Below are 23,815 nucleotides of genomic sequence, written 5' to 3' on the forward strand. Positions count from 1 at the left end.
GGGTATAAAGGCTGCTTCGAGTGCTCTTTTATAGTGTTATCATTTTTTAAGCCCATCTAAGTTTTATTTTAATTTTATTGTCCAATGGCAGTTGGTACTGTTATCATTTTATGTGACTAAAAAAACTAGACTGTCATCACTAAATGTACCATCACAGAGGTCTGTGCAAAGAATAGATCAGAACAGTGGATGAGCCAATCCAAGGCCATGATGCCTCCCGCTTTTATTTTCTTCAGGTCTGCTGCCCATCTCCTAACTGTTCACTGGAGCCGAGATCATAACGTGGTGTGCTCTGGCTCAAGGCTGTGGGTTCACGCGGCACCACCACCTGAGCTCTTCCCATCACTACATAATGTCTGGGAAAAAAATCCTTGTAAAATAATAAGAATGCTTAAATCAATAGTGATAGGGGAGAAAAAAAGAAAAAGCCAAGCAATGCATTTTGGAAGACATGGCCAAATGTGTGGGGTGCCTCAAGCCTGCTCACAAATGTCCTTTGTTCTGCCACTACCTAACCTTTTGACAATTTTCATGTGTGCCATACTCCTCCTGTTGGTACAGTCTGAATAAATTCTTCAGATTCTCAGCCCTGAAGAGCCTCAAGTGCTGAATGACAGAAAAGAAGGCAGAGTGAGAAGTGAAACAGACCCCAGAGGCTCCCAGCATTCACCAACCCAGGTCAGCAACCACCCTGTGAGTACTGACAGAGGAACATCAATTATCCTGTGTTCTTCCCCACAAACAAGAAGAGAATTGAGCAAACTCTTGATGTAATCAAAAAACAGAATTAAAAAGATGAACCCCAGGGTTGATGGGGGAGAGCCAACCAACAACTGTTATGACTAAAGAATTCAAGTTGAACCAATTATTAGACTTCATTTCCACTTTATTATATTCCAGTGCACAGTCCCAGGCTTCCTTGGGCCAGTACCCTTTTCAAGTGGGTCCCCTTACTGAGTGAGAACCTTTAACAATGCTAAGGGCAAAATACTACCATCTTTCTGAAAGATGGTGGAAGCTCAGAGATGCAACCAAAGTCCAGTCAGGGCCCATCTCCACTACAGAATACATTAAGATATTAGGGCATCAGGAACACAGCATTCGATAAGAAATGATCTGTATGCTACAAGAGTTTAAGTGCTTACCTAAAATAAGTTATCAGCCGGTTGAGTTCTACAACAATTTATAAGATGACTCATGCTTACTATTTGTCTATCAGTGCTGGGTGACAACACTGTCATGACTTTCTTTGATGCCACACTAAACTACCAGAAATTAGAAAACTCTAGAGAGATAAAAGGCCTTAAACACTCTGAGGAATTCCTTCAAGAACAGCTTGAAGAGTTTACAAAGTTATTACTTTAAAAATGGCTCCTTTAGAATCCACTCAATGCTTACGATGCTTTAGTGAAGAGATGCACTGTAGAAACTTTTTGGTTTTTTCTTTCCTTTAAGGCAGGCTCTCATGAAATTCGGGCTGGCCTTGAACTTGTGTAACCTAGGATGACTTCTGACCCTTCCTGCTTCCAAGTGCTGGGATTTCAGGCAAGTGCTACCATGCCTGAAGGTCAGAGAACAATCTGCAGGTGTCAGCTGTCCTTCTACTCTGTGGGTCTGGGAGGGGGGAGGGGTGAAACTCAGGTCTTCAGGTTTGGCAGCAAGCCTCTTTACCCCGAGCCATCTTGCTATCCACCCCCACCTGCCACAAATAAACAAACAAACAATAAAACATGGCAGCTGCAAGGGGGATGAAGTCCTAAGTATTGGTGTGGCCAGTAGTAGTTATTTCCCTGGGTGCCGATTTGTCCTGTTCCTGGCTGGGAAAGAGCAAGCAGCCCTGAAGAGAAACTCAACCCTGACATAAGCTTATTGCTGCAACCCAAGTCTGACAACTAGATTTAGCTTCTAGGAAGAGCAAATTTATAGGAAGAGTTTATTCACAAGATCACACTACCTATAATGACTCGAAGTATCTTCATTGCCCTTTACATTATGTGTATTCAGATGTACTTTCTATGAGGAAAATAAAATGCTCTGGAAATTATGCACACTGAAAATCAGGCATTTCTTACCTGTCTTAAACACATATATAAATTCAACTCTTTTAAAGGGCTTAGACCTCATTAACACCATTCTTCTATCTCTACCCACTTAGTGCTGCTGTTCAAACTGGCTGTTCATTCAACATCCTAAAGTTTCACCTCCTAAAAGTGTCAAGTCTAAGAGCAAGGCTTGGGCACAGAGTTTCTGTACAAACTGGGTGAAGTGTATGGTGCCTATTTATAAACTGTCCCCGCCACTGGACGGCAAACTGACCTGGAAGCACCTCTTCCGTCCTGAAGCCCAGCACAGAGATTTGCGTGCTGTAATGTGCAATGACTACCAAGGATCCAGACTGGTGGGTAAGTTTAAGAATTTATTTGCTTTAAAGCCTGAGTGAACATTTGACTTTACACATATTTCAAATGACCATGCATCCTGGACTCCAGGGGGTCACTGACAGGATTCCAAAGCAACAACCAGCAGCAAACCAAAGCTGGTTAAGGTTTTCAAGTCTGCGGGACCACAGTAATGCTAGTTTCCTGGGACTGAGACCTAAGCCAAGAAGAGACACTTGTCAGGTGATGTCTGCATGACTTTTAAATCAGTAATTTAAGATGTGAAGAGTGGGGATGGGCTTCTCAGACACTAAGAGTCTTCTTGTCAGAATCATGTGCCCTTACACATAGAGGGAAGGCTTCGCTTTGCTTAGCCCCATTTACCGGGAGCTTCTAATCTTCTCTCAAGTTCTAGGATCTTCACAAAAAACTAAAGTCTTATTAGAAAATATAAAACCATATTTAAATAAGATCTTCAAAGTGCCATTGCCTTCACAGACATTTTACAGTTATTAAATTAATGAATCTATTTATAGATGAGACATGGATTTCAGTATGTTTACTCTCAACCACATTCTTCCTCATACTACATTCACCCAGTCACTCATTGAGCATTTACTACAGAGCTATTAAAAAGCAAGCCTTGGGCTAGGAAGGCAGAGAGAAACAATGAACACAGAGTCTCCATCCTGAAGAAATGCAGCCACATAGAGTGGACGAATGCTATGCATATCTACCTCCTAGAATATCATAAGACTACGACGCTTCCCCAGGACTGTGGGCAGCATCTGGACCTAGCAGACCTGTGTCCTTCTAGATTCAAAGGCCACCAATGCTTCTTTTGCTTTTAATTTTATTTGGCAAAGCAGCGCTGCATAAACTGTGCAAAGACACGACCGCTTACACAGAATGTTAGATGCAGATACATTACCAGCAGCAAACTAGAAACAAATAAATGATATTGAGCTACAAGCCTCCTAGCATTTTTAGAGAGAGGAAATTTACATCAAAATTTCCAATCGGAACAGCTGAGTGTTTTTGGGACACCACCTGCCATCATCGTCGTCTCAAGTTTCAGTATTTACAAACACCTAGTTTTAAGGTAACAGCAGCTGATTGTATCTACGACATGCTATCCTATGACGCCACATCAAAGGCTTTTAAGAAGAAAGCTCATCTCTGTTTTCTTAGTAGCATCTAACAGACATTGGCTACCAAAGAAGCTAAACTTGTGAATGTGGTGTTATCTGATGCACAAAATAAATCTGATGAATTAATATTGGAACAGAATTAAGTGCCCAAGAAAAGCAAAGCCACTCTTCAAAACTAATTTTTCCAGTTGGAGAACTCTTTCTTTTAATATTTTTTTAAAGTGAAATGTGGGCATGTTAAAACAACACACGCAGTTAACGCTCTGCAGCCTTCCTCTATCAGTTTGGCTCCGCGCCGTTTGGAATTAGGAAATCCTACAAAACCACACGTTTTCATGCTGAAAGTAAGAGTGTAACAAAGTCCAAAACAAGCTGTGATGCTGTTGGTTCTCAAATGCTGTAAGGACCGAGAGGAGCGGCCCACTGCGGTTTATAGACTGGTCAAGCTCACGTTGCTTTCACAGTTCATCCCTGGGGAGAGAGTAGAAAAATGTAATTAGGGGTTACACACTGTGAACTGGCTGGCGCTCTAACAATTTAGACGCAACATTCAAGTCAGTAAGATATGCACACTCCAAGCAACACAGAGATAAAAGCCCATTAAACCCCAAGCCAAAGCGAACTGACAGCAGTCATTCCGAGCATCTTTGATGCTTCTCCCACACACAGAAGCAAACCACAAACCCCAAGTTGGTTTTTTAACCCTAAAGGTAAAACTTCTCCCTTTCGAGGCAAAAGAATTCAGAAAACGTATGGCGCTTGTCTAGGATCGTCTTGCTGACCTACTTTGTTTACTATAATTTAAACATCTAGAGTTCAATGTTTTAAATAGATATAATCACAAAACTGGATAAAGAGTAGTCTTTTGCTTAGAGGGTCTGTTGGCACTTGCAACCCAAATTCTCTGGAGACCCTGCATCGTCGGATGGCAGGTTATTATTCCTGTCAGATGACTTCATAAGGCAGCTTTATCAGCTCCAAGGAAACCATTCAGTCAGCCACGTGCAGCAGGGGCCAGCAGCTGCCAGCGAGAGGAGAGGGAAGTGGGCCATCTAAAGTCAAGTGGACAGCATGTAAACTCTACCTCATGAAGCCAGCGAGCACAGAAATACACCAAAGCACCAGAAAGCCTCCCGGAGGGTAACTTGCATGATAAAGATATCACTCAACGCTCAATTCCTTAGGGGTATGTGTGATATCATGATTAAATCTCAACTGACTCAGGGAAATATTACATACTATGTATAGAGAAAGTGTGAGCAGCAGGCAAACAGGAACTGGTTGCAGGCCAAAGCTCAGGCGCTCTACCAACCTGTCTCGGCAAAACCTAAGATGAATGCTTTGGCTATGATAGAGATGTGAGGCGAGAGCTTTCCTGGGGTGGTGCTGTGTTCAAGGGTTAACAAATAATGTGCCTATGTGAAATGATACCAAGATAATTATTTCTCTAGTAAGCCCCTTTTTATGCTACATGACTGGTGTGTGTACATTGAGGCCAGACATTAGTGTCTGCTGTCTTCCTCTGTTAGTGTCTACTCTATTTCTTGATTCAGAGTCTATTTCTGAATCTGGAGCATCAAGACTGCAAGACTGGCTGGTCAGTCAGTAAGCCCACAGAATCCACCTGCCTCGCTCTTCCCTACCCACTTAGTGTGGTGCCAGGGACCTGAACTCAGCCCCACCCAACCCCTTTTGGCACAGCAAGCGCTTTATAAGCCAAGACAGGTCTCCAGCCTCTGGGTTATCTTTTACATGACAATGATCAGTTCTATCCCATCCAAAACTAGTCTTCTAGCAACAGCCTTATTATTAGCATAAAACAGTCTCAACTGCAATTCAAGAACATATTAGATTATCAGCCTACAGAGGGTTCCCAAGCTCTATTCACTAAGTTCATTAAAGCATGAATAAGGATACCCAACTGTAAAACTTGTATTTATTTCTTGCAAGGCATTAAATAATTAATAAATAAATCCTAACGCTCATCAACAACGTAACACATCTCCAAATACCCTCTCCATATGGCTGCTGCTGCTGCTGCGGTGGTGGTGGTGATTGTTTTAAGGTTGTTTTGGTTTGCTTTGGTTTGGTTTTTGTTTTTTTTGTGGGGATACTAGCAATCAAACTCAAGGACATCATAAGCATGCTATGCAAGTAATCTACTACTGGGGCCCATTTGGACTTTGTTCACATGTACTCATGAAAAAAACAAGCTTTTCGACTAGAATTTTAAATTTTAGGGTACAAAGAAAAGGTAACATTTGCTGTGAATACATACTCAACTTCCACATAAGCTAACTCTCAAACCCATTCAACTTTCTAGTTACTAAATTTTCCCCAATGTTTAAAATTCTGCTTACCTTTATCTAATCATTTACAATAAAAAGGAGCATGCCCAAGACTTAGAAAGGCTCTTTAAAAATGGCTATACGTTCGTCAGTAGGTTACAACCACGTAGGTTTGTTGTATTGTTTTAATAGCTCTGTTAGTAATAGTGAATCATATAGAGTCATTCAAGAACAAATGAGATATACTATGAGGAGATAACTTAAACACTATTGTTTCCTAACAGTTTGAATCAGGAAGATGCAGGGATTGTTTGTAATGTAAAGAGATTCTGTTGATGAAGAAGTGGGGGCAGTTTTACTACTAAGGGCTCGTGCCATGGCTCTTGGTTACTTACCAGAAACTGTCAGTAAGACCCTACTGCTGAAACACCACATACTTGAGCCATAAACTATGGGGAACTCAAGCTAGTGCTGACCTGGAACACTACTATCCCTAATGGCAAGCTTTTATAGTACTGGAAAATGTTATACTGAAAGAAGGAAAGGAATCGTCTTCATTCAGCTGTGAAATCTGCAAACTATAATAATGACTGTCTGATGTGCCCACTAGTACAGTAGTAGCACAACTGCCATGGGAGTAGGCACACTGTTTGAATTTAAGACCCACTCCATACAATGGAACCCATATCTGGTCTCTGTAGTAGGGCCAAGAACCTGTAGCCCGCAGGCAGAATTTACTACTATTACTCTGCTAATATAACAGTATTAAATAGATGCCTAATGACTTCTCATTGTGCCTATAGATTTGGTCATCAAGGAAGTTCCTTTTTGCAGTAGATAGCAATGAATACAGAGAACCACAACTAGTTAGCATGCAGGAATGAGTGCCTGTGGGGTGCTCAGGCCTAAATGGGACATGATACCTCACCAAGCCTTGGGATCATTGCAGAGATCGGCTGCAAAGACTAAATGGGACATGATACCTCACCAAGCCTTGGGATCATTGCAGAGATCGGCTGCAAAGACTAAATGGGACATGATACCTCCCCAAGCCTTGGGATCATTGCAGAGATAGGCTGCAAAGACTAAATGGGACATGATACCTCCCCAAGCCTTGGGATCATTGCAGAGATCGGCTGCAAAGACTGAATGGGACATGATACCTCCCCAAGCCTTGGGATCATTGCAGAGATAGGCTGCAAAGACTAAATGGGACATGATACCTCCCCAAGCCTTGGGATCATTGCAGAGATAGGCTGCAAAGACTGAATGGGACATGATACCTCACCAAGCCTTGGGATCATTGCAGAGATCGGCTGCAAAGACTGAATGGGACATGATACCTCCCCAAGCCTTGGGATCATTGCAGAGATCGGCTGCAAAGACTAAATGGGACATGATACCTCACCAAGCCTTGGGATCATTGCAGAGATCGGCTGCAAAGACTAAATGGGACATGATACCTCACCAAGCCTTGGGATCATTGCAGAGATCGGCTGCAAAGACTAAATGGGACATGATACCTCACCAAGCCTTGGGATCATTGCAGAGATCGGCTGCAAAGACTAAATGGGACATGATACCTCACCAAGCCTTGGGATCATTGCAGAGATCGGCTGCAAAGACTAAATGGGACATGATACCTCCCCAAGCCTTGGGATCATTGCAGAGATAGGCTGCAAAGACTAAATGGGACATGATACCTCCCCAAGCCTTGGGATCATTGCAGAGATCGGCTGCAAAGACTGAATGGGACATGATACCTCCCCAAGCCTTGGGATCATTGCAGAGATAGGCTGCAAAGACTAAATGGGACATGATACCTCCCCAAGCCTTGGGATCATTGCAGAGATAGGCTGCAAAGACTGAATGGGACATGATACCTCACCAAGCCTTGGGATCATTGCAGAGATCGGCTGCAAAGACTGAATGGGACATGATACCTCCCCAAGCCTTGGGATCATTGCAGAGATCGGCTGCAAAGACTAAATGGGACATGATACCTCACCAAGCCTTGGGATCATTGCAGAGATCGGCTGCAAAGACTAAATGGGACATGATACCTCACCAAGCCTTGGGATCATTGCAGAGATAGGCTGCAAAGACTAAATGGGACATGATACCTCACCAAGCCTTGGGATCATTACAGAGATAGGCTGCAAAGACTAAATGGGACATGATACCTCCCCAAGCCTTGGGATCATTGCAGAGATCGGCTGCAAAGACTAAATGGGACATGATACCTCCCCAAGCCTTGGGATCATTGCAGAGATAGGCTGCAAAGACTAAATGGGACATGATACCTCACCAAGCCTTGGGATCATTGCAGAGATTGGCTGCAAAGACTAAATGGGACATGATACCTCCCCAAGCCTTGGGATCATTGCAGAGATAGGCTGCAAAGACTAAATGGGACATGATACCTCACCAAGCCTTGGGATCATTGCAGAGATCGGCTGCAAAGACTAAATGGGACATGATACCTCCCCAAGCCTTGGGATCATTGCAGAGATCGGCTGCAAAGACTAAATGGGACATGATACCTCACCAAGCCTTGGGATCATTGCAGAGATAGGCTGCAAAGACTAAATGGGACATGATACCTCCCCAAGCCTTGGGATCATTGCAGAGATAGGCTGCAAAGACTAAATGGGACATGATACCTCACCAAGCCTTGGGATCATTGCAGAGATAGGCTGCAAAGACTAAATGGGACATGATACCTCCCCAAGCCTTGGGATCATTGCAGAGATAGGCTGCAAAGACTAAATGGGACATGATACCTCACCAAGCCTTGGGATCATTGCAGAGATAGGCTGCAAAGACTGAATGGGACATGATACCTCACCAAGCCTTGGGATCATTGCAGAGATAGGCTGCAAAGACTAAATGGGACATGATACCTCACCAAGCCTTGGGATCATTGCAGAGATCGGCTGCAAAGACTAAATGGGACATGATACCTCCCCAAGCCTTGGGATCATTGCAGAGATAGGCTGCAAAGACTAAATGGGACATGATACCTCCCCAAGCCTTGGGATCATTGCAGAGATAGGCTGCAAAGACTGAATGGGACATGATACCTCACCAAGCCTTGGGATCATTGCAGAGATCGGCTGCAAAGACTGAATGGGACATGATACCTCCCCAAGCCTTGGGATCATTGCAGAGATCGGCTGCAAAGACTAAATGGGACATGATACCTCACCAAGCCTTGGGATCATTGCAGAGATCGGCTGCAAAGACTAAATGGGACATGATACCTCACCAAGCCTTGGGATCATTGCAGAGATAGGCTGCAAAGACTAAATGGGACATGATACCTCACCAAGCCTTGGGATCATTGCAGAGATAGGCTGCAAAGACTAAATGGGACATGATACCTCCCCAAGCCTTGGGATCATTGCAGAGATCGGCTGCAAAGACTAAATGGGACATGATACCTCCCCAAGCCTTGGGATCATTGCAGAGATAGGCTGCAAAGACTAAATGGGACATGATACCTCACCAAGCCTTGGGATCATTGCAGAGATCGGCTGCAAAGACTAAATGGGACATGATACCTCCCCAAGCCTTGGGATCATTGCAGAGATAGGCTGCAAAGACTAAATGGGACATGATACCTCACCAAGCCTTGGGATCATTGCAGAGATCGGCTGCAAAGACTAAATGGGACATGATACCTCCCCAAGCCTTGGGATCATTGCAGAGATCGGCTGCAAAGACTGAGCCAGAGGCAGTGGATGACTGTAAGCAAACCGCTTTCCCCAGATACAGTGGTGCAGCTCAGTTGCACATATGAAATCACAGAAACTGTCACAGCATGCACAAAGCAACACACAACTTCAAGCCAGACAAAGTCCCAGCATGGACGGTAGAATACTGTCAACTGGCTGTGGGGAGGTTGAGAGTTGTTATATTTTGTTTTTGTTTTTGTTTTTGTTTTTTAAGGGTGAGGCCCCTGATTGGTCTAATATATTCATGGATGATCACAAATCCAAGAGTAAAACACTGCTTTAAGCAATTAAGTTATTACTTTTGCAATTAAACTCTCAAGATGGCTCAGTGGGTAAAGGCGACTTACTGTCTATACTCAGAATCTAAGTTCAATCCCTGGGCCCCACATAGTAGGAGAGAACTGACTTCTCCAAGTTGTTCTCTGAGCTCCACACCCATGCAATGGCATACACACATGCACACATGCAAAGACACATACACACATACACACACACACACACACACACACACAGGAATTTTAAAAAGTCATTCAATGGTGCCTGTATAGAAAGCAAAATTAGAAGTTCCATTGTATTTAAAATTGCCACTTATTAAAATACCAAACCAAACCAAAAATCCTTTTGAAATAAAATTTTTGTCAACTAGGAAGGATTCTAAGGCAGACACTGAGAGATTGCCCTTATTTGGACACCAGTTTCAAGCAACAGGGCACAGCACTCCACTATGCTGTCCTTGCATCTCTCCATGGGGAGAGGAGTGAAGATGCATTCGGCTGAGACGGTGGCACTGAGCAAAAGCAGGCACTGGCTTCCTAGTGAGCCACGTGATGCTATGGGGACAGCACTGCTGTGAGCGCAGCTCTGTGCTGCATGCCCTCCAGGCAGCTACGAGACCTGGTGCGTAGGTATCACTGGACAGCTTCTGCAATCCCTTTCCTCTCAAAGTTTATCCAAAAGTGCTCAAAACTGGCTGTCCTAATCTACAGCATGCCGACACGTTGACTTCTTACCGTGCTTCTGAGACCACTGATGCACGCCCAGGAACTGACCCAAAGACATCAACCTCTCTGGGACCGTCCTCTCTGGGATTCTGACTTTTTTTTTGAAAACTGGGACAAATATCTTTGCCCTTTCCAAATATTTTTCTTTTTCCTTGTCACAGTAGTATTAGAGGGAGTGAATAAAGCAAGAATGATGGCTTCTTTTCCAGATCAAAGCATTTATTTCCATAGCCATATAGCAGCTATAACATGACATAATTATGCAGAAAAATCTGATAAATAAATAAGGTCACCCTGCAAAGCATGCCGTGCCGACCAGGCCTCGCCCTCCCTTCCTAAAGCTGCGAGTCAAACTGACCATGCAACACTTGTCACTCTTTAATGCCATGAGTTTCTGATGCTTTAATGGGGTAGCATGAAGGAAACCACTCAAATCAGCTCTTGCAGGCTAAGGTCTTAAAGCCCACAGCCTTTCACCTTGACTGTGTGGAGGAGGAAAGAGCAGAAGAGAAAATCACTTCCACCTGGACCACTGCTTTTCTTTATCTGTTAAAGGCACGTATATCACCCCCATGAGAGGTTTCATTTTGACACTGCCATCTTGTAGCTTGTCATACTGCTCCAACATTTGGTTTCCTCCTGCAGGACCGACTGGCAATATCAATCTTCCACCAGGCTTTAACTGGTCTATTAACTAGGAGAAAAAACAAAACACCCCACATAGCAAGTTACAGGTGTGAAACAGCCATGCCATCGGACAGTGCAGTGAGTAACATTCAATGTCCGTGGGCAGAAGCAGAAAGGCACTTCCTAAGGAACATCTTAGCGTCCTCAGGGGTTCATTTCAGGACCCGTCAGGCTTAACAAAATCCAGTGGCTCAGGTCTCTTACATATAATACATTATACACCCGCCTACACTTAAGCCATCTCTAGGTTACTGGTTTTTCTAACGGGACCTATGCATTCCTCCATTGTATAGACTTAGTAACAGCAAACTTAAATGCTGCTCTTTCAACTTTCTGGACCTCCTCCCCTCCAAAAAATACTTTTCATTCCCTGTTGGTTCAGCATAGAACACAAAGCACAGTTCTAGTAACTAATTCCCCACTTACCCCTTTATTTCTCCACCTCCCCTACTAAGCTACAAGTAATTTGATGATAGAAGCTACGTTATATTCATCTTTGTCATTATAACACCTGACAGAGCTGCCTGGTACAGCAAAAGAGCTCAGTGTGTTTGGGCAGAACACACTGCAACAGAGAACTCTAATGCCAGTGGAGCGTGTTGCAGATTGTTGTGGAAGGGGGCATGGAGAAGGGAGAAGTACAGAGAACCAACAAGTAAGTGCTATCCGATTGCGGTGGATCTAGGGCGTCTCTCAGACAACGGTAAGGGAATCCTCAGAGCAGGGCTGCATGTGGAGGTTAAACTGGATGCCTTCAGTGCTGGGATGAGAACAGACCTATGGACATACACCAAGACTATGCTTCCGGTCTGAAAACGGTTACATCACATACTATCCTTTGAATAATACAACCTTATGTTATTCATAAGTAAGAAATCCGACACTTTGGATAGTATTATCCCCAAGAAGGTTGTTTTTGGTTAAAATTTGGTCACCAGATCTTTTTTTTTTTTTTTTTTCACATTTTTAATTTTTTTGTTTGGTTTGGTTTTTGAGACAAAGTTTCTCTGTGTAGCCCTGGCTCTCCTGGATCTCACTCTGTAGACCAGGCTGGCCTAGAACTCTGAGATTAGCCTGTCTCTGCTGGGATTAAAGGTATGCACCACCACCACCCAGCTTTTTTTAAAGTAATACTTGAGTACTGAATTGCCTTTGAATTATGTGTCTGAGTTATAACTGAGTTCTAATGAAAAACAAGAGTCTTCCTGTACCCCCAGGCTGGCTCTCAAGGCCAGTCCTTTCTTCTCTACCTTCTTGACATCACATGTACACTTCAAGTCTACATAAGCACCGAGCTCCTTCTATGCCACCTCCCGTTCCCAAGCCAGGTGAGTGTAATCCCTGTACTGAGCTCAGACTGTGTAGGCACAGTCTGAGTACTGAGCTGGAGGTTCCAATGACTCTTTTTTTGTTTTTTGGGTTTTTTTGTTTTGTTTTTTTGAGACAGGGTTTCTGTGTCGCCCTGGCTGTCTTGGAACTCACTTTCTGTACACCAGGCTGGCCTCAAACTCAGAAATCTACCCGCCTCTGCCTCCCAAATGCTGGGATTAAAGGCGTGCGCCGCCGCCACCACCACCCATCCAATGACTCTTAGACCCAGTTCAAGTTCCACTATTCTATCCTCTTTGACTACTCTGAAAAATTCTTTCATACAGACATTTTCCTTTAATCTAATAAACTCTTAGCATTTAGTATTAACTACAATACATGGATGTCTACATATATTCTGAACTTTATCTGGAACTCATTGCTACATTGCTACATAAAAAATATTTTAAGTTTTATAGGGCTAAAACACACAAATAAAAAAATAAATCCCAACTCACTGCCTGGGGCACAACTGGGGCTGCAGCTCCCACATGAATAGCGTCGTAAGGGGCTTCTTCAGCGTATCCCATTCTTCCATCACCCACTAAAAAAGAAGTTACACTCTGAGAATCGGTGTCACATTTGCTGTGAAGATGGAGGGGGTAAGGACTTCTGACTTCATATATCCTTAAGACATTGAAGACTGGGGAAGAATGGTAAGCCTAACCACTTACAGGTAAGAATTCCTATTTAGCACAAGGGCTGGGGACGTAGCTTGGTACAGCACTACCTAGCATGGGGAAGGCAAGAAAATAAAAGGAAAGTAGCAATAAAATACAAATATATACCACTAAGGAGTGAAGAAATTATATAAGGCAACAAAAGAGTCATCACTACGACACGCATGTCAGAGATGAATCCAAGCAAGCGGAGAGCTGACCAGGCCCTGGGGAAGGGAAATCCAGTGGGCAGAGTGCATCAAAGTCAGCCTCACTGCTGAGCTGGCAAGTGAGCTGAGATCAAGCCACACGCGCCATGTGTGTCCGCTGAAATGGATGAGGGCTGCTGTTTCTACTTGGTGTCTCGGTGCCAGCAAAGACTGCTGTTCTTAGCTCTAAACATTGTTCTTGTGCAAATGAAAAGAACCGGTAAGCGTTCTGCCACTCACCCACCAGCCGCACTCGCCCCGAGGACAGGAGCATTGGGTCATCCTTTTTGACATTAGTTATTGAGTCATCTACTAGTTCTTTAATGTGATCAATTCCAATGACTTTTCCACTATTTCCAACCTGAAAAACAAAAGATAATTCAAGAGTCCACAGGGCTAAATTTGCTTTTCTGAGGTTTCATTAATTCCTTAATTAAAACCCATATCCTGCAATGAGAAATTTTAAAAAAAAAGTTTAAGTCTTTTATCTGCTGAACTCTCAATTTATCATAATTACCATGTACAACTTTTTTTTGTTGTTGAGGTAATTTTATTTAAACAATTATAAAGTTAAACTAAATTACAAAAACTTTTTTTTTTGCATTTCATTTTTGGTTTTTAATGAGAGTGAACAGTTTTCACATGTGTGCTGCCCTTGTGTTGCTATTTATCTGACTGTTTACAACTGTCCATGTTTACAAATAAGGTTAAATACCTATTCACTTAAATGGGAAGATATTCTAAAATATAATGCTTTGTTATCTATGCTGTTTGATTTTTAATTTTTTTTCCTTTTTTTTTAATTAGGTATTATCCTCATTTACATTTCCAATGCTATCCCAAAAGTCCCCCATACCCACCCCCCAATTCCCTACAAAAACTTATAATACTAAAAAAATTGTGTCTTTCTTACATTTTTAATTTTTTGTTTGTTTGGTTTTTTGGTTTTTCGAGACAGGGTTTTTCTGTGTAGCCCTGGCTGTCCTGGAACTCACTCTGTAGACTAGGCAGGCCTCAAACTTAGTGAGTTCCAGACACAACAATATGGTGAGACCCAGTCTCAAAAAACTAAATATATTTTTAAATCCAGAACTTTGATGGCTATTCTAAGTTCTCAACTTGACTATATCTGGAGTGAACTATAATCCAGAACTTATAAAGATCTTGAAAAGGTTTTTTTTTTTTTCCTTTAAAAAAAAAGGTAAGGTCCAGGTGTGGTGGTTTGAAAATACTTGGCTCATGGGAAATGGCACTATTAGGAGGTGTGGCCTTATTGGAGTAGGTGTGGCCTTGTTGGAGAAGTTTGTCACTGTGGGGGTAGACTTGAGGTCCTAGGCTTAAGCTCTGACCAGTGTGGATAAAGTATCCTTCCGGCTGCCTTAGGAGCAAGATGTAGAATTCTCAGCTCCTCCACCATGCCTGCCTTTATGCTGCCATGCTTCCCATCATGATAGTGGATTTAACCTCTGAAACTGTAAGCCAGCACCAATGAACTATTTTCTAAGAGTTGCTGTGGTCATGATGTCTGTTCACAACAGTGAACCCTAACTAAGACAAAGGTAATGTAAAGACTACTCAGCAGCTGTTGAGCCAGGTATGATGGTCTATCATTACTTTTATTAGCAGGTAGATTCCTATGAATTTGAGGCCTGTTTAGTTTACATAACAAGTTCCAGGCCAGCCAAAGCTACGTTTAGATCTTGTCTCCAAAAAATAAAATAGATTTTAGAAAAATCCAATATTACATAAAAATTTTTAAGAAGCCAGACACTATAGCACTCACCTATCATCCCATAATTTGGGAAGCTGAGGCAGGATGACCAGTCTGAGTACAGAGTAAATTTGAGGCAAGCCTTGGTTGTTTGAAGTCAAAAACAACAAAAAAAAATGATGAGGTGAAATTCCTATACCCAATGCTATTACTACTAGTGAAAAATATGAAGACACATTTAAAAAAAAAAAAGAAGAAGAAGAAGAAGAAACCAGGCATGATGGTACATGCTCTTAATCCCAGCACTCAAGAGGCAGAGCCTGGCAAATCTCTGAATTAGAAGCCAGCCCAATCTACATGGCAAGTTCCAGGGCAGCTAGGGCTACACAGTAAGACTCTGTCTCAAAAGAGAAAACACGTAAACATATAAAAAGGACTTAAGTGTCAGTACTAATTACAAACATGGTAACAGAATCAAGGCTCTGAATTCAGAATCATTCTGAAATCAGGCATCAGTTTCTCACATACAAAGTAAGAAGAGGCAGGGCCTACACCACATAGAGGCTCTGAGAAACAAAAGAACACATGGCAAGTACTCAGAGCACTGACAAGCTTGACAAACACTATCATTCTGAAAAGATAAGTCGGAGACCTTTTTAAAACTACATGTATTTATTTAGTTTGCAATGTAAGGGGCACGAGTCCTGGCACATGTGAAGAACGTATAGAAGCTGTACTCTCTTTCCACCATGTGAGTTTCAGGAATTAAACTTAGGTTGTCAGGTCTGGCAGCATGTGTCTTTCTTTACCTGCTGAGTCATCTTGTCAGCCCTCTAATGATATTTTTAAAATGAATATTCCTTTAAAACCAGCAACATATTAACCCTAGAGAACTAACTACTCATTAGTTCAATGCTATCTGCCCCTTTTTATAAAAGAATTCCTGATACCCAGCTCTGAGGACTTAAAGTCTACAAAACAAGCAAAATATCTGAAAAGAAGTTTGTGATACCCCACTGTGTGCCAGGCACCAATCTTAGATATTTAATCAACAACAAGGGGAAAAAAAAATTGGCAAAATTGCCATCTCTGCAGAGTTATACTATAGAAGCTACTGCACATTCATTTACATTTTAATCTAAGACAGATGCATCCACTCAGTAGACCAGAACCTCCTGCGGTGGGCTCTGGACACAGGCCTCCTCAAAGCAACCTGATCAGACTCTGAGCACAGATGAACCTTCGCTCCCTGTGCCTTAGTGGTCCCAGCTTACACTCTTGACAGTGTCACCAAATAAGCCTCTTGTGCCTCACTAAACAAGGCACTGGATACAGTAAACAGGGCTTCTGCCATCTCCTCTCCTACGGGAAAAGTTCCATCTCTATTTTTAAGAGACAGTAAGATGGCCTGAAAACCAGGCTTGCTCTGCTTTTTTCTGTTAAGTGAGAACTTAGTAGAATGTAGTTTGAATAAGTGGACTGCCGTATTGGGAGCACAGGATAGAGGCTGTCTAATCAGGATGCACATGCAGAGAAATGTAAGGGTAAATAAAGACCCAGAGAGAAACCAAGCAGCCAGGCATGGTGACGCATGCCTTTAAACCCAGCACTCGGGAGGCAGAGACAGGTGAATCTCTGTAAATCTGAGGCCAGCCTGGTCTACAGGGTGAGTTTGAGGATAGTCAAGAGTTATGTAGAGAGTTCCTGTCCCAAAAACCCAAAATAAATAAAATAAAATAAAGCCTGGTCTTCTAAATCCAGCCACAAGAAGAAGCCAGGAAAGCCCTTTACCATTAGATAAGCTAAATAAATTTTCTTTGAGCTCTACAGTTTGGGTTTGTCACTTGCAACAATAATCCTAAATGATACTTATAGGATTACCATCTTTTTGTTTGTTTGGTTTTGGTTTTTCCGAGACAGGGTTTCTTTGGCTGTCCTGGAACTCACTTTGTAGACCAGGCTGGCCTCGAACTCAGAAATCCGCCTGCCTCCCGAGTGCTGGGATTAAAGGTGTGCGCCACCACCACCCGGCTAGGATTACCATCTTAATAGAACGTAAGTAAACAAACAAACAAATTGAAACCACCAGTAAGAAGAAACCATAGGTAAGTCACACAATACACTTCTATTGGGATGACAAGGGAGAATAAAGTTCTTACCATCCGTGCAAAACAGGCGGTGAGGATTCCACTTCCAGAGCCCACGTCCAGGGCTTTAGCACCTTCATGCAGCTGGTCAAACAGAAGTTCTAGTGCATATGCGTGCTGATGAAAGAACATTAGCATGAATTTCTCTTCAAGTCTACATACCACCTCATATAAACACAGCTGGTAACTTTCTACCAAAGTCTCTACTCTCGTGACGACACCGGGAACAGAGCGACTCCAGAGTAATTACGTAAGCGTTCTGAAGCTCCATTAGTCCTCCTACGTTTAAAGTGCTCCTGGGATTTTAGGGAACAACTCTATAAATTAAACTCAAGTCACAAGGTTAAAAACGGGGGTTCTCAGTGGAAAACCATCAGCCCCTGCCTTCCCAGCTATCCAGTTAGTTCTATTCCCTAAAGGCAACCAACATTTCCAGTTTCTTCTAACTTTTCTGGAAAAATATTTACTTTGCTATGTACAAGCAAATATTGTTTCACTTACTATATTCTGAAGGGAAATTCAATACTTATAGAGCCATGTGTTCTTCTTTATAGCTTAGACTATAGTCAGATATGTATAAATGAATTCTAACAAGTATCAATATTGAAGAGATTTAAGTTAGCTCCAATCTTCTATAATAAAAACAAATAACGTTAGCAAATATAACTGTAAGCTAATAATAGCACTTCATAAAAGTCATAAAAAGTACTGAGTGCGCTGTTGTTACTCAGGAGGCAAATGTCAACTTGGTCTACAGAGTGGGTTCCAGCCTAGCAAAGGCTACATGTTGAGACCCTGTCTCAAAAAAACAAACAAAACAAAACTATGTCAAATCCCTTTTTTATGAGACAAGATTCCTCTGTGTAGCCCTGGCTGGTCTTGAACTCACTCCATAGACCAGGGTAGCCTCGACTTACAAAGACCCACCACCTGCCTCTATTCTATTTCCAAAAAACTGAGATTAAAGTATGAGCTGCTGCCGCCACCACCACCACCACCACCACAGGGCTTATGTTAAACTCTTAAAAGCAAAAGCAAATGGATAAAATTGTACTTTTACTTCTACAGTATTGGGGCGGTCTGAATGAGAATGGCCCCAGCAAGCTCATGTATTTGCAATGTTGGTACTCAGCTGGTGATGTTTTGGAAAAATCAGGAGGGGTGGGCTTGTCCTCTCCCTCCCTCTCCCCCTCCCTCTCCCCCTCCCTCTCCCCCTCCCTCTCCTCTCCCCTCCCCTCCCCTCTCCTCTCCTCTCCTCTCCTCTCCCTCTCCTCTCCCCCTCCCCTCCTCTTTCTTTTCTTTCCTTTCCTCTTTCTCTTCTCTTTTCTCTATTCTTCTCTTCTCTTCTCTCCCTCTCCTCTCCCCTCCCCTCCCCTCTCCTCTCTCTTCCTCCCTCCCTCCTTCCTTCCTTCCTTCTCTCCCTCCCTCTCTTCTCTCCCTCCCTCTCTTCTCTCCCTCCCTCCCTCCCTCCCTCCCTCCCTCCTCTCTCATTCTTGTGGATCACACACAAGCTCTGTTACTACTGCAGCCTACACACATGCCTGTATGTTTGTTGTTAAGCTCTCCGTCATGAATCATAGGTTCTAACCCTCTGAAACCAAGAACCCCAAATTAAATGTTTTCCTTAATAAACAGCCTGGATCATGATGTTTTATCACAACAATGGAAAGATAACTAACGATCTAAAGAGACTGATGCTCTTGTAGGGAGGAGACTTGGCTTCTGTACCAGTACCCATGTGTTAGAGGTTGGCCTTGTGCTCTGTATTCAGATGCTGATTTCCGTTCCCTGAGATCTAGTGGAAATCAACATGATATAAAGAACCCTCCTCAACTGTCTCTCATTTGTTAATAAAAGGCTGAACAACCAATGACTGATCAGAGGAGACAGAAAGGCTGCACTTCCAATTCCAACCAGGGGTCCCAGGGAAAAGAGCCAGGTAGAAAGAGTTCACCATGAGGCAGGTAAAGGTCCAGGAGAAGAAGGGCTATAAGGTAGGTAGAAAAAGAAAAAGGTTGCCATGAGGTCAAGTATGAGCAAGAGTCACCAAGGAGTTCTCCATGAAGACACACATGGAGCAGAACAAGCCAGGATTCGTAAAACTGCAAGTAATTGGAGCATGTGGTTGGAATGTAGATAGTATAGAGAGTTAGGAATATCCGCTCAGTTATTTTGCTTAACGCTTGCTGAATAAGTCTATGGGTCTCTGTCTCAATTATTTGGGAGCTAGCTGCACGTGGTAAACATACATACACACATGCAGGCAATTACACATAAACATAAAATAAAAATAAATATTTTTAGCTGGATGGTGATAGTATTCTCCTTTAGTGCCAGGACTTGGAAGGCAGAGGCAGGCAGATCTCTATGAGTTTGAGGCCAACTTGGACTAAAGAGTTTGAGGGCAGCCAAGGCTACACAGAGACACCAAGATCACGTAAAACAGGTCTTTTCAAAGTCACATATCTTTCCACCTGCTATGCATCACTATTCTCTGAAGACTTTTCCGAGTAAGCTGTGGAAGCTTGAGATCCTGACGGCATGAGGCTGTAGCTAGTTCCTCTACGCTGCAACACTGCCCACTGGAGGGAAGGGGGATGTCCCCAAGACTCTGGGGACTCAGGAAAGGTAACATACTGCTTGCCTCTCTCTTCAAGGTTCTAAGAAGTGTCAACAATTTTGGGTGAAGAGTCTGATAGAATTGCCCAAAGATCTCGGGGCTCCTAGATGTAGCTTTTGTGCATTACAGTCGATTTGTGCATTACAGCGAGGGTGTCCCTTGCAGTGACACGGTGGCCTTGGAGTTACCAGGCTCATCTAAGTAATCCCAAAAAGCTCTCTAGCTTACCAAATCAACTGGCTGAACTGTCTCTGGTCTGCTGCTGGGGCCTGACTGCAGTGAACAGACATTTGTTCACATCATCCAAGGAAAAGTCAGACAGCATAAAGCCACTGCGCTATGTAAAATCCTCTCTTCTGTTTGCTATGTTCAATTTTTATGTCACACGTACTAATAACACGGGAGCCTTTAATAATGGCAGCTTCTAACAAGAAGACTTCTTATAAACACCAAATATAAATAAGATGTTTGGCCAGGCATGACAGTACATACGTTTAATCCCAGCACTTGGGAGGCAAGAGGCAGAGGCATATACCTGTCTGAGTTTGAGACCAGCCTGATCTGACATGGTCTCAAAAAAAAAAAAGGAAAAGAAGTATGTTCATGACTTGAGTGACATGTGCCCTGTTTGTGAGCAAATGAACAAAGTTAACTCACCATATGAGGGGCACTGATTGTTGCCTGGAAACCTGCAAAACAAAAAGAGAATGCTGACACACTCTCTGCTACAAGAACACAACACATAATGCACTCAGCTCCTTTTCTAACAGCCATACATTGTTTTTCACAATTCTTTTTCAGTTTTTATGATCTTTAAGCAAAGTCTGTTAAAAAAGTTGACATAGGTAGAAGTTAGAAAATACAATCACCCCAAAGGCTAATGTACTCATCTAGTAAACACACTCACCCCTCTACCTCTAAGACGCCCTCTGTATTGTTGCTAATGAAGGAAAGAGCCACACCACCGCTTTGAGTGCATTCCCGCTTGTTTAGATCTTGCAGAGACCTATAAATCTATAAACCACTAGTTTGAGACAAGGCCCCATCAAGTAGAGGCTAGTCTTGCATTGTAGCTAGGGCAGGCCCTGGGTTCCTGATCCACCCCCCCCCCCCCCAAAACCGCCTTCGCCTCCCAAGTGCTCAGTTTACATGGGTCATGCCAGCTAGGGTGCTTTGGTCCTTTCTTGGTTTCCTTCTGTCTGAGAGTGTCTCGTATGAGCCCAGGCAGACCCTGAACTCAGCATCATTCTGTCTTAGTCTTCCCAAGTAGCTGGAAGTACAGGCTTACACCAGGAAGAATTTTCTTCATAGTTATAAACGGAAAAACCTTCCTGAGTAAAATCAGTATGCAAAGTCTTAGCAGAATTAGTTTCACATGTAGTTCACCGTTCTGCCAGGCAGCCAGCCAGCTTAGGAGACCAGTGAAGCACTTCAACATGCTCCTCTTTGCCATCAGCGGTAAATTACTGTCCTGTGCTGCATTTTAGCCCATGTTTCTCTCCCTTCCGATGTTACACTCTCCACATTTCTTTACCTGCTGCTCTGCCTCTGAAGCAGTTTTCACTGAGCGGTGGGAGCAGGTGCCTTCGGGGTTCAGAAGATCCCCAGGGCCTTCTTGCTGACTGTCACAGTGCTTCAAAAGAAGACATGGCAGCTGGCCGACAGAATCCTGAGGCACTTCTAAGCCTCAAAGGCGCCCACTGCCAAGGCTCAGCAGCTCAGCAAAACCTGCTTCAGGACAAGGAATTAAATGTGGAACTTTCTAAACACAAAGGAAAGGCAAAGCATCCATGGGGCCAACGAAGCAGAACCATCAATGACTTAGTTACTCATTGCCTTTAAATACTGACTTTAAAAATCAATGCTAATATGCAATTTCAAAATTAAGGATCCCCAATAAACAGCACTCAGCTACAACTCTTAAATTTCCATTAAACTTTTGGTTTTCCTTAAAATATTCCCAAACTTCCTAATTCACATAATATATTTTTAAAGACAGAAAAAGATGCATTTTGCTACAAGGGGTAGGTTGGGATATAAAACTAGGCAACAAAATTTCCATTAATGGGGTTATAATCCATATATGTATACTGCTCTTTTTAGAAATATAAAGCTTACCTATTGATTGTGGAGAATCCATGTAAGGGTTAGATTTTGCATAGTGGGAACGGTCTGTAGCCAGCATCACTTCAAATACTTTATCTGTCTTGATGATTCCATTCTCTGAAATGAATGAGATATTTTAAGCAGTGGTGACATCAGATGCATTTCAGAATTACTCTAGCTGCACTGCAGAGGTCAGAAAGAAGCAGACGAGACCGCTGCCTGCCATGATCCAGGCAATGACACTTGCCCTACTGACAGTGGTCAGGATGGGGAAAGTGAAAAGGGTTCAGTTACATGTAATATATAACGTATACCAAGCTGACTGAATGACTGAACTGCAGTAAAAGTGGGGTAACAGATGACAATCCTGCCATGAGCTGAGAAACCCCAGAAAGAAATCAAGATGAATGGGGAGCTGTGGGTCACACACACAGGAGTATCCAGAGGCTTAGGAGAGTGCTGAGTTAGAAATCTATGTCTCCATCCATACAGATGGACTGCAGTAGACAGGGAAGAACACACAGAGAAACAAATAAAAGCAAGTGCAAGGTAGGTGCAGCATAAAGCAGAGCCTTCAGAATGAGGGGCTGGGGAGGTGGCCCAGCCTGTCAATCCCAGCCTAGGGAGACAGGCAGAGAGAAAGCCAGAGATTCAAGGTCAGCCTGGTCCACATAGTGAGGCCCAAGCTAGGCAATGCTACATAGTAAACCCTGCACAAGAAAGGAAAACAGGGCTGGTGAGATGGCTCAGTGGGGAAGAGCACCCGACTGCTCTTCCGAAGGTCAGGAGTTCAAATCCCAGCAACCACATGGCGGCTCACAACCATCCGTAACAAGATCTGACTCCCTCTTCTGGAGTATCTGAGGACAGCTACAGTGTACTTACATATAATAAATAAATAAATCTTAAAAAAAAAAAAAAAAGGAAAACAAGACTAAGCACAGATGCAGAGGCAAGCTAAAGGCCCAGCTGACACAGTGTTACAAAGCGACTCTTTCAAGAAGGAAAAGAAGGTCAATAACCGTTTACTTCCCCAGCAACTAGCTGTTTAAATCTGTGTGTTAAAACCAGTGGGTATGGTGGAACATACTTTTAATCCCAGTGCTTAGAGGGCAGACAGGCAGACTCCTGAGTTCAAGGTCAGCCTGGTCTATTTAGCTAGTCCACAGACTCTCATCTATTTAAAACAAAACAAGACAAACAAACAAAAAAAAAAAACTTCAATAACTCTCATAAAACCATGTTTTACAGTTACTCAATAATGCTCTTAGTTCTCTCTTAACTGTGTTCACTGGCTATGGGACATGACAAACTCTTTCCCACAAAAGGACAAACAAAATGGCCTAGTTACAGATCTATAAGCAGTAAGATTTTATGATCTTGACTTCTGGAGAGAAATAGTTTTCTTGCAGTTTTTGTTTTGCTTTTTAGAGACAGGGTCTCACTATATATATATATATATATATGGCCAGGGAGGGCTTAAACCTACCATTTTTACTCAACACCCTGAGCACTGAGGTTACAGAAATGCCAGCAAGTTCAGAATAAATAAAATGTTTAAACCAAAGCATACTTACTTTATTTAACTACATTATAAATAGCTATTTTAAAATGAAGCTTAAGGGAAAAAAAAAAAAAAAGGCAGGGCGGCAGTGGTGCACGCCTTTAATCCCAGCACTTGGGAGGCAGAGGCAGGCGGATTTCTGAGTTCTAGGATAGCCTGGTCTACAAAGTGAGTTCCAGGACAGACAGG

General features: G+C 42.9%; 1 protein-coding gene across 22 annotated transcripts in view; it reads right to left on the reverse strand.

The window, feature by feature from the left end:
• Positions 1-868: 868 nt before the first annotated feature.
• Pcmt1 (protein-L-isoaspartate (D-aspartate) O-methyltransferase 1) overlaps positions 869-23,815 on the reverse strand; it is a 53,493-nt gene continuing 30,546 nt past the window's right edge. For 4 of the 22 annotated variants that reach the window (NM_001358649.2, NM_001358652.1, NM_001358653.1 and 1 more), the window contains 7 exons: positions 22,075-22,179; positions 20,614-20,645; positions 17,349-17,453; positions 13,719-13,839; positions 13,069-13,154; positions 11,033-11,249; positions 869-4,000 (listed from right to left, as the gene is read on the reverse strand). In NM_001358649.2, the coding sequence (NP_001345578.1) occupies positions 11,070-11,249; positions 13,069-13,154; positions 13,719-13,839; positions 17,349-17,453; positions 20,614-20,645; positions 22,075-22,179 (629 nt within the window). In that variant the 3' untranslated portion in view covers positions 869-4,000; positions 11,033-11,069. The other 18 variants (XM_017313832.2, XM_011243140.2, XM_011243141.3 and 15 more) reach the window with 12 other exon arrangements.

Source organism: Mus musculus, chromosome 10 (assembly GCF_000001635.26).
Source record: "Mus musculus strain C57BL/6J chromosome 10, GRCm38.p6 C57BL/6J".
NCBI lineage: Eukaryota > Metazoa > Chordata > Mammalia > Rodentia > Muridae > Mus > Mus musculus.